The 11664-nt window shown below is 42.4% G+C and overlaps 1 protein-coding gene and 1 long non-coding RNA gene across 2 annotated transcripts; both read right to left on the bottom strand.

The window, feature by feature from the left end:
• Nucleotides 1–3986: 3986 nt before the first annotated feature.
• Nucleotides 3987–10365, bottom strand: LOC109510553 (uncharacterized). The gene is made up of 2 exons (XR_002167147.1): nucleotides 9704–10365; nucleotides 3987–4696 (listed from the first exon to the last, which is right to left on the bottom strand). It is a non-coding gene; the product is annotated as an uncharacterized LOC109510553 (long non-coding RNA).
• mat2ab (methionine adenosyltransferase 2Ab) lies at nucleotides 4945–9378 on the bottom strand. Its single transcript, XM_019860800.1, has 9 exons — nucleotides 9155–9378; nucleotides 8294–8371; nucleotides 8089–8211; nucleotides 7472–7584; nucleotides 7233–7376; nucleotides 6462–6680; nucleotides 6204–6386; nucleotides 5977–6110; nucleotides 4945–5599 (listed from the first exon to the last, which is right to left on the bottom strand). Exons 1-9 carry the CDS (start codon nucleotides 9246–9248, stop codon nucleotides 5497–5499), a joined length of 1191 nt encoding a protein of 396 aa, XP_019716359.1. The 5' UTR covers nucleotides 9249–9378; the 3' UTR covers nucleotides 4945–5496.
• Nucleotides 10366–11664: the final 1299 nt, after the last annotated feature.

Genomic DNA, 11664 nt, shown 5'->3' with positions numbered 1-11664 from the left:
TTCTAAAGGGAAGAAATTAGCTTAGATTAGCTTGATGTTTAGTCAGAAATTTTCTAACTCAGAAAATGAGGAGTGGCATTTTTAAATGAGTAAAGACACGTGGCTGACCAAACTTTAAGAACGTTATGCAAACTTTCAAGGAGGATCCAGATGTGCTCCGCTATTGGTGGGAAAGAAACACACCTCTTGTTCGGCTTCACTTCTCAACCAGCATGTGACTTGACCAGGGATCGGAGGAATGCATTGCATTCCCATGGAGCTTCGTCTTGCTGCTCCACCGTCACCGCCCCCCCCCACCCTTCCTTTTGGGCTCACCAATTGGCTAAAAAAGCACCCAATCACACACGAAGGGCACATGTGATTGGGTGTTTTTTACATTGCCATTATATAAAGTACAAGTTTTCTGCTTGATAAACACCCTCAAGGGATGCTTGTCAATTCTTGTTGAAACCCTTGTCGATTTTATAACCTGCAAAGCAGCAGTTGAACTGCTTGAAAATAAGTGCCTTTACACACGGCACAGTTTCATACATAACACGTCTTGTTGCTCTTCTTGCCGTACAACAAGCTCAGCCGCTTCTAAACAAAGAAGAATTGTAATGGAAATGCGTTCAGTAGCATTTTGTGCAAAAGAAGACCTCTGTCTAAATCGCGTGTGCTGTAGAATAGGCCGGAATATATTGTTATTAGTATGTGTGTAGCCATAAAACAAAGAGAAATAAAGCATCTAAAAGTATCTGACTATGCCACACCATCAGAGTAATTACAACCTAGGTATGCTGTCCAAATGTCACGAGGAGGCATGGAGTGATCAAGTACATACTCGTTGGGCCTCACGCTTTCACAAGCTATCACGCAATGAAAAATATTGCATCAGCTGTCACCATACGCCTGCAGGAAATGTCACCGCCCTCGGGAAAATATCTGGCCTGAATCTGCGCTTGTGTCTCCGCATGGTGCCGATCACCAGCGGCCATGCTGGAAGTGACCCGACATAGTCCCACGAGGCCTTTCAGTTGATGTCAATGTTTTATGTTGTGCTCTTTGAATCTCCATAGCTAGCAGGAAGGACCCTGTGTGTGTGTGTGTGTGTGTGTGTGTGTGTGTGTGTGTGTGTGTGTGTGTGTGTGTGTGTGTGTGTGTGTGTGTGTGTGTGTGTCTCCTCCACTGTAGTCCGAGTGAAGGAGTTTCCCATTCAAGGCTGCAACATTGCAGGCCTGCACTGGTCATGACTGGTTAAATATAGACACTCAAATGAGCCACCGCAGTAGTGGAAATGCAAAGCCACTGTATTTACACTGTAAGGAAGGCAATCAGAATGTGATGATGTAACTTGTGCACAAATATACTGTAGCCTGATATACTGTTGTAGTGATCCAATTTAATGTGCAAAGCCATCTGTTCATGGCAAGAAATAAATATGTTGATCAATGACTTCACAGTCAAATGTGAACAGGGTCAAATGTCTGCTGAATTGATGGTTATGGGCCACATAGCCTTCTGCAAACATGTGTAGCTTGAAACGATGAATACACAGAAAACTCTGCACCAAAGTGCCTGAGACTCAAAGTTACAAAATACACTAGTCAGCCCCACCGGTCCAAGTTTTAAGTCAGTCCGGAGTCTTCATGTTTCTTGTTTTATAATAATGTAACTGATCAAAAGACAAACTTTGATCAGATTAAAAACGCAACAACCAGCTGTCGGGAGCTTTGTGTCAATATAATAAAGCTAAAAATAACAGAATGGGAAATGCTCCAGTGATCCTTTGCTAAAACAGGATTTGGTGGTGTGGCAGCTCAATACTGTATTTCCTCCAATTGTGGCCTGGGGTGTTTGTTTACCCAACTGCAATGAGTAGTTTATTTGAACTAAGAAGGTTATTTGAGAGCAGGTCCCCCTCTATTTGCCCAAGCGACAATAGAGAAGTGTTTGACTGCTATATACTAGCGGTTTCTATTTGTATTTTGTAAGATTTCACACCGTCACATATCATTTGCAGACCTGTTTCAACATTGCATCCAAAGCACACAAGCGCAAAAGCTCTGGCAAAGCTACATTCTCTCAATTTGCACTTCAGCGCTGATGTGTACAGTGTTTTGTTTCTATGAGCTTTGATTAACTGCTTCTTGTGGATCTAATTGGCTAAAAATTAAAACATTGTCAAAACATCACCAATTGCAGTTGTCATGTACTTACGGAAAAAAAATGGGCTCTGGTGTCACACTGATTACTTTCGACTACTACTTGCTGTAGTTCACATAACTATCATTCTCCCAAAACTAAATTGTGTGGTGTACAGAACCGCAGTGTCATGCTTGGTGGAATCATGGCTTTAGTAGACAAAGGGAAATGAGCTGGTGGCACCACCTGTTAATTTTTTCCCCTGAGGGGTTAAAAAAAAGAAAAATTAAGACATTTATTAATGTTGTCAATATACCGGAGGTTCATTGAGCAATTACGTCAATGAGAGCCGAAGCCATGACTTGTTGAAATATTTGAAATGACGCAACCTTGATTTTGAACGCCAACTCTTTACTCGGGTGTAGCCTATATGCTACTGTGCAGAATTCATCAGTGGCAGTGTTCCACACTGTTTAGGAGATTATCCTACTCTAGTATGTATGCGCCCCGCAGCCTTAATAGTATGCTTGAAATGCATTTAAGTGTGTTAAATTATTTCTGTTGCGCAAAACAGTACTTTCAAGACAGTAGGTTCTGACTTCAATTGGCTCATTTTGTCTGCTCTGCATCAAAACCGGTCGGTTTCATCATACTGTGCTAAAACTGCAATCAGACGCGACCTTCGATGTTCTCATGTTGATTCATTTTAAAAGACATTCATGTGGGCGGGGGAAGAACACCTTGGCGATGATACGCCAAAGCAACCACCATCTTTGTCTCAATGCTCCATGACTCAGACTAAAGAAAGACACAAAAATCCAAGATGTTCTCAGGCTGCAAAAGAGAAAATAGCTGACCCAAACGACAGCTGTTGCCCAGTTTCTCCCTGACAACTTTCGTGACCTCGAGACCATGTGAAAACGGGGACTGTTATGTCCTTTGTTCACAGATTAAATGTGTTCTTTGGGAAGACGCTTCTCCCCACGCAGAAAGTCTTGTTTCGACTTGAAAGAAGTCATACTGGATAAGAGGAAATATACAAGAATTGGGTGCGCCATGTGCAGGTGCTTGTAAAAAATAAAAGTCATACCTGTCAACTCATACGGTTTAACCATAGTTCATACGGATTTTGTGGTGAATCTTACGTATATGGCCATATCGCAAAAATCATACGGATTCTGAAAATTTCCGGTCCCCACCCCCCTAACAGGTAGTTCAGTTTTGCTTTTGCCCAGAATGGTGCTAGTCTACTCGAATGCTTTCATTTCCGGTAATTTTCCAGTAAATCTAGTTGAAAACAGCAGAGTATTCATTGCATACTTCGGTAGTGTACAAGCAAGTTCTACAAGGAAACAAATATATCATTCATATTTCATGGGTTTTTTTCTGCCGTTATTTTGACATATAAAATGCTTTGGTATGTTATAAGGATTTTTTGCTCTTTCTCAGGATTTTTTTGGTAGTTTATACAGGTTGGCGCTCCGAAAAGTTGACAGGTATGAAAAGTGAATATCATGAGAAAGCTGATTTATTTCAGTAATACTCTTGAGGCATTGGGTAAATGAAACACTTTTGAAATATTTACTCTGCCCGAATATCGAAGAGCACGGAGATCAAATGTGAGGTTCTCAGACACTTCTGTGTCCGTCAATTTGGGCTTCAACAATGCCTGTGCTCACAAGCCATCCATGATTCTGCAGTACAAATAAACATTAGCAGTATGTCTGACAGCATCACATACGGGTGACTGACACTAGCACTGAACACACACACACACGCGCACACAAAAAACCGCAATACCGGTTTTCCCCCCCCCCCCCCCCCTCCCCTACACACACACAAATATTAACAATGAGACGCTGCATGTTGCAAGTATCTTATTTATTACAGAGCACAAGGGAAGTGTCCAATCTAAACATGAAACATTACAGAAAGAGCCATCCGCTCTTGACAGAATCTCATTTTTTGTGTGGAGAGGAGCAAAGGGGGAGAAGAAATAGAAAAAGGCACATGTACACTTACTGTAGCCAACGATTACCTGCAATAAGAGCACTACATTGGATGGCCATGTAAACACGGTTGGTTTCTCTGTACTACACCAACCAAATGCTGCCATCGTACTGATGGAAGATTTGTAAGAGCCAAAAGGTTTGCAGATGCTTTATTTAAAATAACTTTAAAAAAAGGATATCCACCGCACCTTAAAAAAAAAGTATTTGTGCAGTCCAAAAATAAAAACGTTAAATAGTCAAACATTAACCGTTTGTTTTCGAGGTGACCCAAAGCTTTTCTGTACAACACTCTGGAACCTCAAGCAAACAAACTATCAAGTCAAGAGGAATTCAAGATTCAGTAATCAAGTGTTTTAAAGCTGCCGTCTGAAAGCTCAGCTTCTCTGTATCCACGCTGAGCTCCAGAGAACAAATAGTGTTGACATTGGATATCCAATAAGACTGACAAACGCCACCAGAATAAAGACGAGAAGACAGGTTTCTCTGTAACTACACCTGCAATCAATATATCGGTGGAGTCAATGGGGCCAAATCACTTGTTTTCTTTAAAAAAAAAAAAACTGTGCGTGTGTGTGTGTGTGTTGGGGGGGCTCAAAAACTGATTCCAAATGTTTCATCACTATCAAGTTCACCCAACACCTCTGCAGACCAGAGCAGTGACATAGCAGCCTCTGACTTTTCTGTATGACGTCAGAAAATGACAAAGATCTGCGGCGGTGTGTGGGCTTGAAAGTGCAACATTTGGCAGCTCTTAGTCATGCAATGCATAGCGGTTTGTTTTTTTTTGTTAACAGCGACAGCATTTCCATTTCATTGTGCCACGCCAACATCCTCCATAAAGAAAAGAATCAATTCTAGCAACAAGAAAAGTGGGCGAGGGAACATTTATACCAGACTGACCGAGGAGGAATGTTGCTCAATGAGAAAGATCCTCCGAAATGACGAGATGAAGATTTACTTCGCAGGTCATACATGCTCCTCTTGTAGTAGCACCAGTGAGTGAAGGCCAACTACCAACACGTGCCCATGACTACTCGACTAGACTCATGTTAAATGACAGAACTGCAGCGACTCACGCTCTATAGCACAGTAACAAGTGACAGAAGAAGAAGTTCTTGGAACCTTCAAGTTTAAAACAAAAAAAAGAGAAAGAAAAAAAAAGAATGACTTCAAGGAGTCATCATTTCGCAACCAGCAAAACAAAAGACAATATCCGTGTGGAAAATGATGAATCATTTTTGAGAAAGAGAGGAAGGGAGGAAGAGAGAGAAAGACAGCAAAGGGCATTTCACCCCCCCGAATCTTGGAGGCTTCTCTGTAGTATACACCAACAAGCCTGGGGGCAAAAAGCCTAACAGGTTTAGTATTTCAGCTTTTTGGGAACCTCCCATGGAAAGGAGTCACGGCCAAAGTGGCCATAGGCCGCCGTCCTCTGATACAAGGGCTTCTTCAGATCCAGATCCCTAAAATACATAACCAAAAGGTTTAGCAGCAACCACACATGCACAGAGATCAGATGCACACATTCAACCTCATGCAGGCCAAAGTCAGTGATGGGCTTGAGAGCCACTTTGCACCCAGCTCGTGATGGTTGTTGGAGAAAATAAAATGCATCACTTACCAGTCCTACCATCCTTCGCCCTGAGCAATGTGTGGTAACCGCAACTTCCAAAAACTAATTCTGAGCTCTCACCATGCAACCCCGAGCTAACAGTAGACTAACCTCACTTGTAACTACATGAAGCCGAGAGCAGAGTTCTCACACCGGGAAAGGAATAAAAGCAAGGAAGCCAGGAGCTCCAATGCAAGCGAACAGCTGGTGGCGTCTGTCATACATTACCTGACAATGACCCCGGGACGCAGGTCAAAGTTTTTCCTTACGATGTCCAGCAGCTCCCGCTCACTCTTGTTGGAGGTCCCATAGTGGAAGATGGAAATGGAGAGGGGGTGGGCAACTCCAATGGCGTAGGACACCTGACACAGCACACATGAGACATGTAGCAAGACCTTCTGCAAGCGGAAGCTGACAGAAACTAACTCAGACTAAACATCTAGCAGCTGGCTCACCTGAACCAACACCCTCCTGCAGAGCTCGGCCTTGACAAGAGACTTGGCAACCCAACGTGCAGCGTACGCAGCGGAGCGGTCCACTTTGGTGTAGTCTTTGCCAGAGAAGGCTCCGCCTCCGTGAGCCCCCCAGCCGCCGTAAGTGTCGACGATTATCTTACGCCCCGTCAGTCCGGCATCGCCCTGTGAATGCAGCGACGGCGCTCAGATGGGTGAGCAATACACAAGTTACAACCCATCTGAATTCCGCATTCTTACCTGGGGGCCGCCAATGACAAACCTGCCACTGGGCTGCAGGTGGTAGATGGTGTCATCATCCAAATAATTGCAGGGAACAACAGACTTGATGACTTTTTGCTTCAAGGCATCTCTCATCTCTTCAAGGCAAATTTCCTCATCATGCTGAACGGAGATGACAATTGTGTGCACGCGCACAGGAAGCATGGCGCCACGGTCCTGACGGTACTGCACGGTAACCTGAGAGGAGGTAAAAGAGATTTCAGCATAAACATACAACAGACTAGAGTAGGCTAGACCCGTGGGGTCAAAACTGGGGCCATTTGGGGCCCAGTGCACACTGTTGGACCGCCACTTATTGTAATACACATAGGTTACCCCACCCCACGCAAAAAAAGTTTGTTCCAAGATACACTATTTTCAAAATGTAAACTGTTTAGATTACTTCTTGTTTCAAATACTAAATAAAGCAGAATGTTAGTAGATATGACTAACTTTTTATTCAATGTTTTTTTAAGTTGGATGAGAGATATTTTCCTAACCCAAAAAGAAACTCAATGTTAAGGTACCAGGCAATCTAAAAAACAAACAAATGGAAAAAATAGACAATGTCCATAACTTCTTCCTTTGTTATCAGTAACATTAAATTGAGATGTTTTCCTTCAATATTTTTCAATTACAGTATACTGAAGTGGTTTTAGCAGTAAGTTGACATGGCCAAACTCTTCTTTCCATTAGCCTTAGTGGAAAGTTTTGCAATCTCGCAGCTGTAATAATGGAATGGATAGCTACCTGTGTCTTTGAGTCAGGTCGGAGCCACGGCAGAGTGCCATTGCGTCGGAGCTCAGCCATCTTGGCATTCAGTTTGTGCGCGAGCACAATTGTGAGTGGCATGCACTCCTTGGTCTCGTCAGTGGCATATCCAAACATCAAGCCCTTGAAAGTGTGATCGGTGGGAAACAACTTTGTGTTACGGTCACGTGCCATTTCAGCACAACAACTCTGAACAAGAGGATGGGTGTAAAACTGACCTGGTCCCCAGCTCCAATGTCCTCTTCATTGCGGTCAACGTGGACACCCTGGGCTATGTCAGGAGACTGCTGCTCCAAGGCCACTAGCACGTTGCAGGTCTTGTAGTCAAAGCCTGCACAGAGAAAAACAATAATACCAAGACTTTGAACCAAAGCAGACAAAATCGATGTAAAGAACAGGGGGAAAACTCTGGCTTTGGCGAGAAATAGATATTAAGATAATCTTTCTAAATATTAAAACAAATGTCTTTGAGTTACCCAATTTCTGAGAACTGAGTTACAAGCCATTACCTGGGTGATTTTTTTTTTGCTTTGTGCCAAGAGCCAATTTGTGTTACATGTGAACTTCAGTCACATCACTGGTGGCGCCAAATGAAAAATAAAGGCAGAGTTCCTCCCTCATCCATAGGTAATGAACGCCTACAAGGCAAATGTCCAATACAGTTGACAGAGTATTTAGTTTGTCTTTGCACTGAATGCATTTAAAAGCCAAAAGCCCCAAATTTGAGTAATGAATATTGAAAAATTCAATTGGTAAGGCAAGGTCCCAGCCCAACCACAGAGTGTCAAATCGAGTATCCAAGTAAATATTGACATTCAGAAACAGTCAAACCCACCTTTAGCTGAGTCATCATAGCCAATCTGGCGAATAGTATCCCGCACAACTTTCTGATAGTCCACCGTAGCTCGTGAGGTCACTTCACCTGCCAACAGGATCATACCTGTCTTGGCAACCGTCTCTGTTGGAACACACAGGGAATGTGATGTAATCCTAACATTTGCCACGAGTTCATATGGAAAGTAAGACTTTGATCGTCTTACCGCAAGCAACCTTGGCATCAGGATCTTGCTTGAGATGAGCGTCAAGGACCGCATCACTGATTTGATCGCAGATCTTGTCTGAAAATAAGTTCAATTACACGGTTGCAATGAAGCAAAGGCTCAACGCAGAGTGCAGCCCATGTGCTCGGTGGGAGTGGCCCAATGAGTCACAGAGTCGCCATTTCAAACATGTGCACGTGTGGTGGGGGCCTACAGCAAACTCGCCGGCAACGGGAAAGCAACCTAACGAGGCACACGGCCGCCCAATATTCTCGGCTGTTTGAATCCTGAAATGGACTCCCACCGGCTTCGTGTTCGCTCGCGCGGGGTTCATTTAAAATCTCAGATGTGTGAGAAGCGTCTTCAAGACTTCCCTCATATGCCAAATCCCTCGTGTACAATGGGCGCTTTACAAACACAATTATTTTATCTTATTTAAGACAAGCGATTTAAGCACCAGAAACACTTAATAAGCTCCTAATGCTTCCCACGTTGTTAGCTGCTTACCTAACCGACAAGCGTGGTCGTAGTGATTACTGAACCTCATCTCGAGGGAAATCAGGTCAGAAGAAAATAAAGACCGAAATACATTTTCATTTATTAAAACTGATAGATTACGTACGGAAAACACATGCTCGGACGGCGCATATCCTTAGAGCTGTTTGAGCAAAGATTAGCAAGCTAGCGATTGGCGCGTGTGCCTGGGAGCGCCGACCGGCCCCATATTTCCTCAGCGAGCATCGACACGACTATAGGAACACATTTATGGGACTTAAACGTAAAACAGTTTGAAATAAAACGTCGACCGCGCGCCGTAGGCTGATTACGTTCAAGTAGGCTAAAAGGTCAGCGCGTACTTACCGGGATGCCCTTCTCCGACGGATTCCGAGGTGAACAAGAAGCAGTCCTCGTCAATGACTGAGTGGTGAAAACCATTTATTTGGCCGTTCATCATCGTTCACGATAAATAATTGTGAAGAGACCAAAGAGTAGAAATATCAAAAAAGCAAATGTGTTTATACTGGCAACTCTCACGGAGGTCGGCTTTTTTACTCGCAGCTAAAGTAACCCTCATCCGGTGCTTGGCTCCGGTATTTATGCCATGCCTGGACAGTAGACTTGACGTCATAGGAAACGGGCGATACCAATGACGCGACTGAAGGGGTGTGCCTTACATCAATACAACGGACTGTGCACAGAACTCGGCATGTTCTCCTGAGTCAAACTGAATGAAGAAAAACGTTATGTATTACTTATATGGTAACTTAAGTGTCTCTTACAAGTCCAAACAGGGTTTACACTGTAAATACAGTATAGCAAATTTCATAACTAATTGGCTGTTGTGAACGCAGCAAGATTCACTAATTCTTGTTACAGTTAGTCAGGAACGCCCTGTTCTTTGTTAAAGACAAATAAAAAAAGGTGGAATTGTTTGGAATGTTAAAGTCCTTGTAAACTGAAACGGTAGAATTGACAGCATAGAGAGTATACATGTTTGAAGATAATTGCTGAAAACATGGGCAAAGACTGAGAACTAAGTCATACTGAATTGTGGCGATAGAATTGAGTTGTTTTTCACCAGTTCTTTTTTCCAGATTTTTTATGTAAGATACCATTGTTTTCATAGTTCATGTGCAGTACACACTGCTGTGTACAGTCTGGGTATTTGACTGACAGTTTACAGTTGAAAGTGGCATGATTTCAGCACATTCAGCAGATGCAGCTACAGTGAGAGCGGAGACAACGCATTGATTTTTCGCCATTTTATAAACCCTCCTTTTATATACTTGTCCATTTTGTTATTCGTTGAAATTTGGTTGTCAACAACACTCTTTTCTGTACTGTGCCAAATTTACAAGACATTTTATTTTTGGATTGCAGGGTCAAAGACACACAAAGGCCTTATTGCTGATTTTATGACTTGTAAATGTTTTTAGAATGGCTGTCTCATCATTTAACATTCATCACCACCCTAAATGGGGTATAATATTGATGAATTTTATCTAGCAGTTGTTACCATGTGTGCTTCACAGTTTTGAGGTTCAGGGTCCAAAACTCAGCCCCGTCCTTCCTGTGTGGAGTTTGCATTTTCTTCCCATGCTTGCGTGGGTTTTCTCTAGGTACTCTGGCTTCCCCCCCACATTCCAAAAAGAGTCTCTACTCTAAGTGTCCCCCAAGACCACATGGGCCTTTTCTAATAATAACTCAACAATGAAGGGACATTGTGATTTCCTTGGAATTGTATCTCAGTGATCATTTAAACATGTAAACATTTGCAGAGTTTTATAGAAATAAAATGTTGTGTATGGGTCTGTTTCCTATTTTGTTAAAATCATGTTTGATCATTATTGTGGGGAAATCATGAACAGCAGACAGCAGTGAGCAGAGCAGAGTGTAGCGATATCTTTCATTTTAACTTCATTATTTTTCATGGAAAAAGGTTCCTATCCTCCATTTTGCTTCAGGTGCTGTGGACTGCTACGTAATATGATTAGACTGTGTTGATTCTCTCTTGAACATGTTGTACCTGTCTGTTCGGTAAGTGAACAAATATACCAAATTACTCTTCAGGGTCTGGTTCAGCAGGGGTTTGAAACAAGCCCAAAGCTTGTACAGTGTAACTTTATTGTTTATCTGAAGCTCAAATTCTCTTACAATACAATATAGGTCCCATTTCCATAACAGCAAAGTGGTACAATCCCAGGCTGGTGTTGCATCAGTGCAAATGAGTCAGCATGAATTTTCGGAACACTTTTGTTTCGAGGGGAAACGCATGATGCAAGATGCACCTGCTATTGCTCTGCAGGATGTAGGGTGATATTTTTTTCCAATACCATACTTTCATTGAGAAAACAGCATCACCATTATCAGAGGCAGATTGAGCTACAGGATTCTGTGAACTTTGTCATCCCACATTTATACATGTACTTGTGGTGGAATTAAATTTGTCCCAGAGGTCTCAGATTCATCCCAATAAGTACCCAAAAGAGACCTATGTATGATATAAAATCGAATGGAATTTAAAAAAATATGAGAATTGGGATCCTTTAGTGGAAAGGATAAAATGAAAATATATTTTTTTCAATATATGTAAGCATAACAGCCAAAACAAGTGAAAGCCTAGTTTAGTCCTGCTAAAAAGAGACACTTGTGCGACACTTTTGCTCCCATTTCTCATGAGTTGAATTCAAAAGAGCTAAGACTTTTTCTATACAAACAAAAGGCCTGTTTCTCTCAAATATTGTTCAAAAACGTGTTTAAATCTGTGTTGGTGAGCACTTCTTTGTTGAGGTACCTGGTTTAGCAATGTATTCAACACCTTTCCACACACTCATTTAGTTCACGAGTGAGATTCTTTCCCTTATACTAAA

The sequence above is a fragment of the Hippocampus comes genome, unplaced genomic scaffold, assembly GCF_001891065.2.
Source record: "Hippocampus comes isolate QL1 unplaced genomic scaffold, H_comes_QL1_v1.1 scaffold147, whole genome shotgun sequence".
NCBI classification, from domain to species: Eukaryota; Metazoa; Chordata; class Actinopteri; order Syngnathiformes; family Syngnathidae; genus Hippocampus; species Hippocampus comes.
This window is presented reverse-complemented; position numbering and strand designations above follow the sequence as displayed.

What these genes read in the sequence shown, in the direction of transcription:
- mat2ab (XM_019860800.1), bottom strand. Translation starts at nt 9,248, where the DNA reads ATGATGAACGGCCAAATAAATGGTTTTCACCACTCAGTCATTGACGAG. An exon ending in CTATGATGACTCAGCTAAAG is followed by an intron (nt 7,585 to 8,088) that starts GTGGGTTTGACT and finishes TTCTCTGTGCAG; the next exon opens with GCTTTGACTACAAGACCTGC. An exon ending in GACCTGACTCAAAGACACAG is followed by an intron (nt 6,681 to 7,232) that starts GTAGCTATCCAT and finishes ACCTCCTCTCAG; the next exon opens with GTTACCGTGCAGTACCGTCA.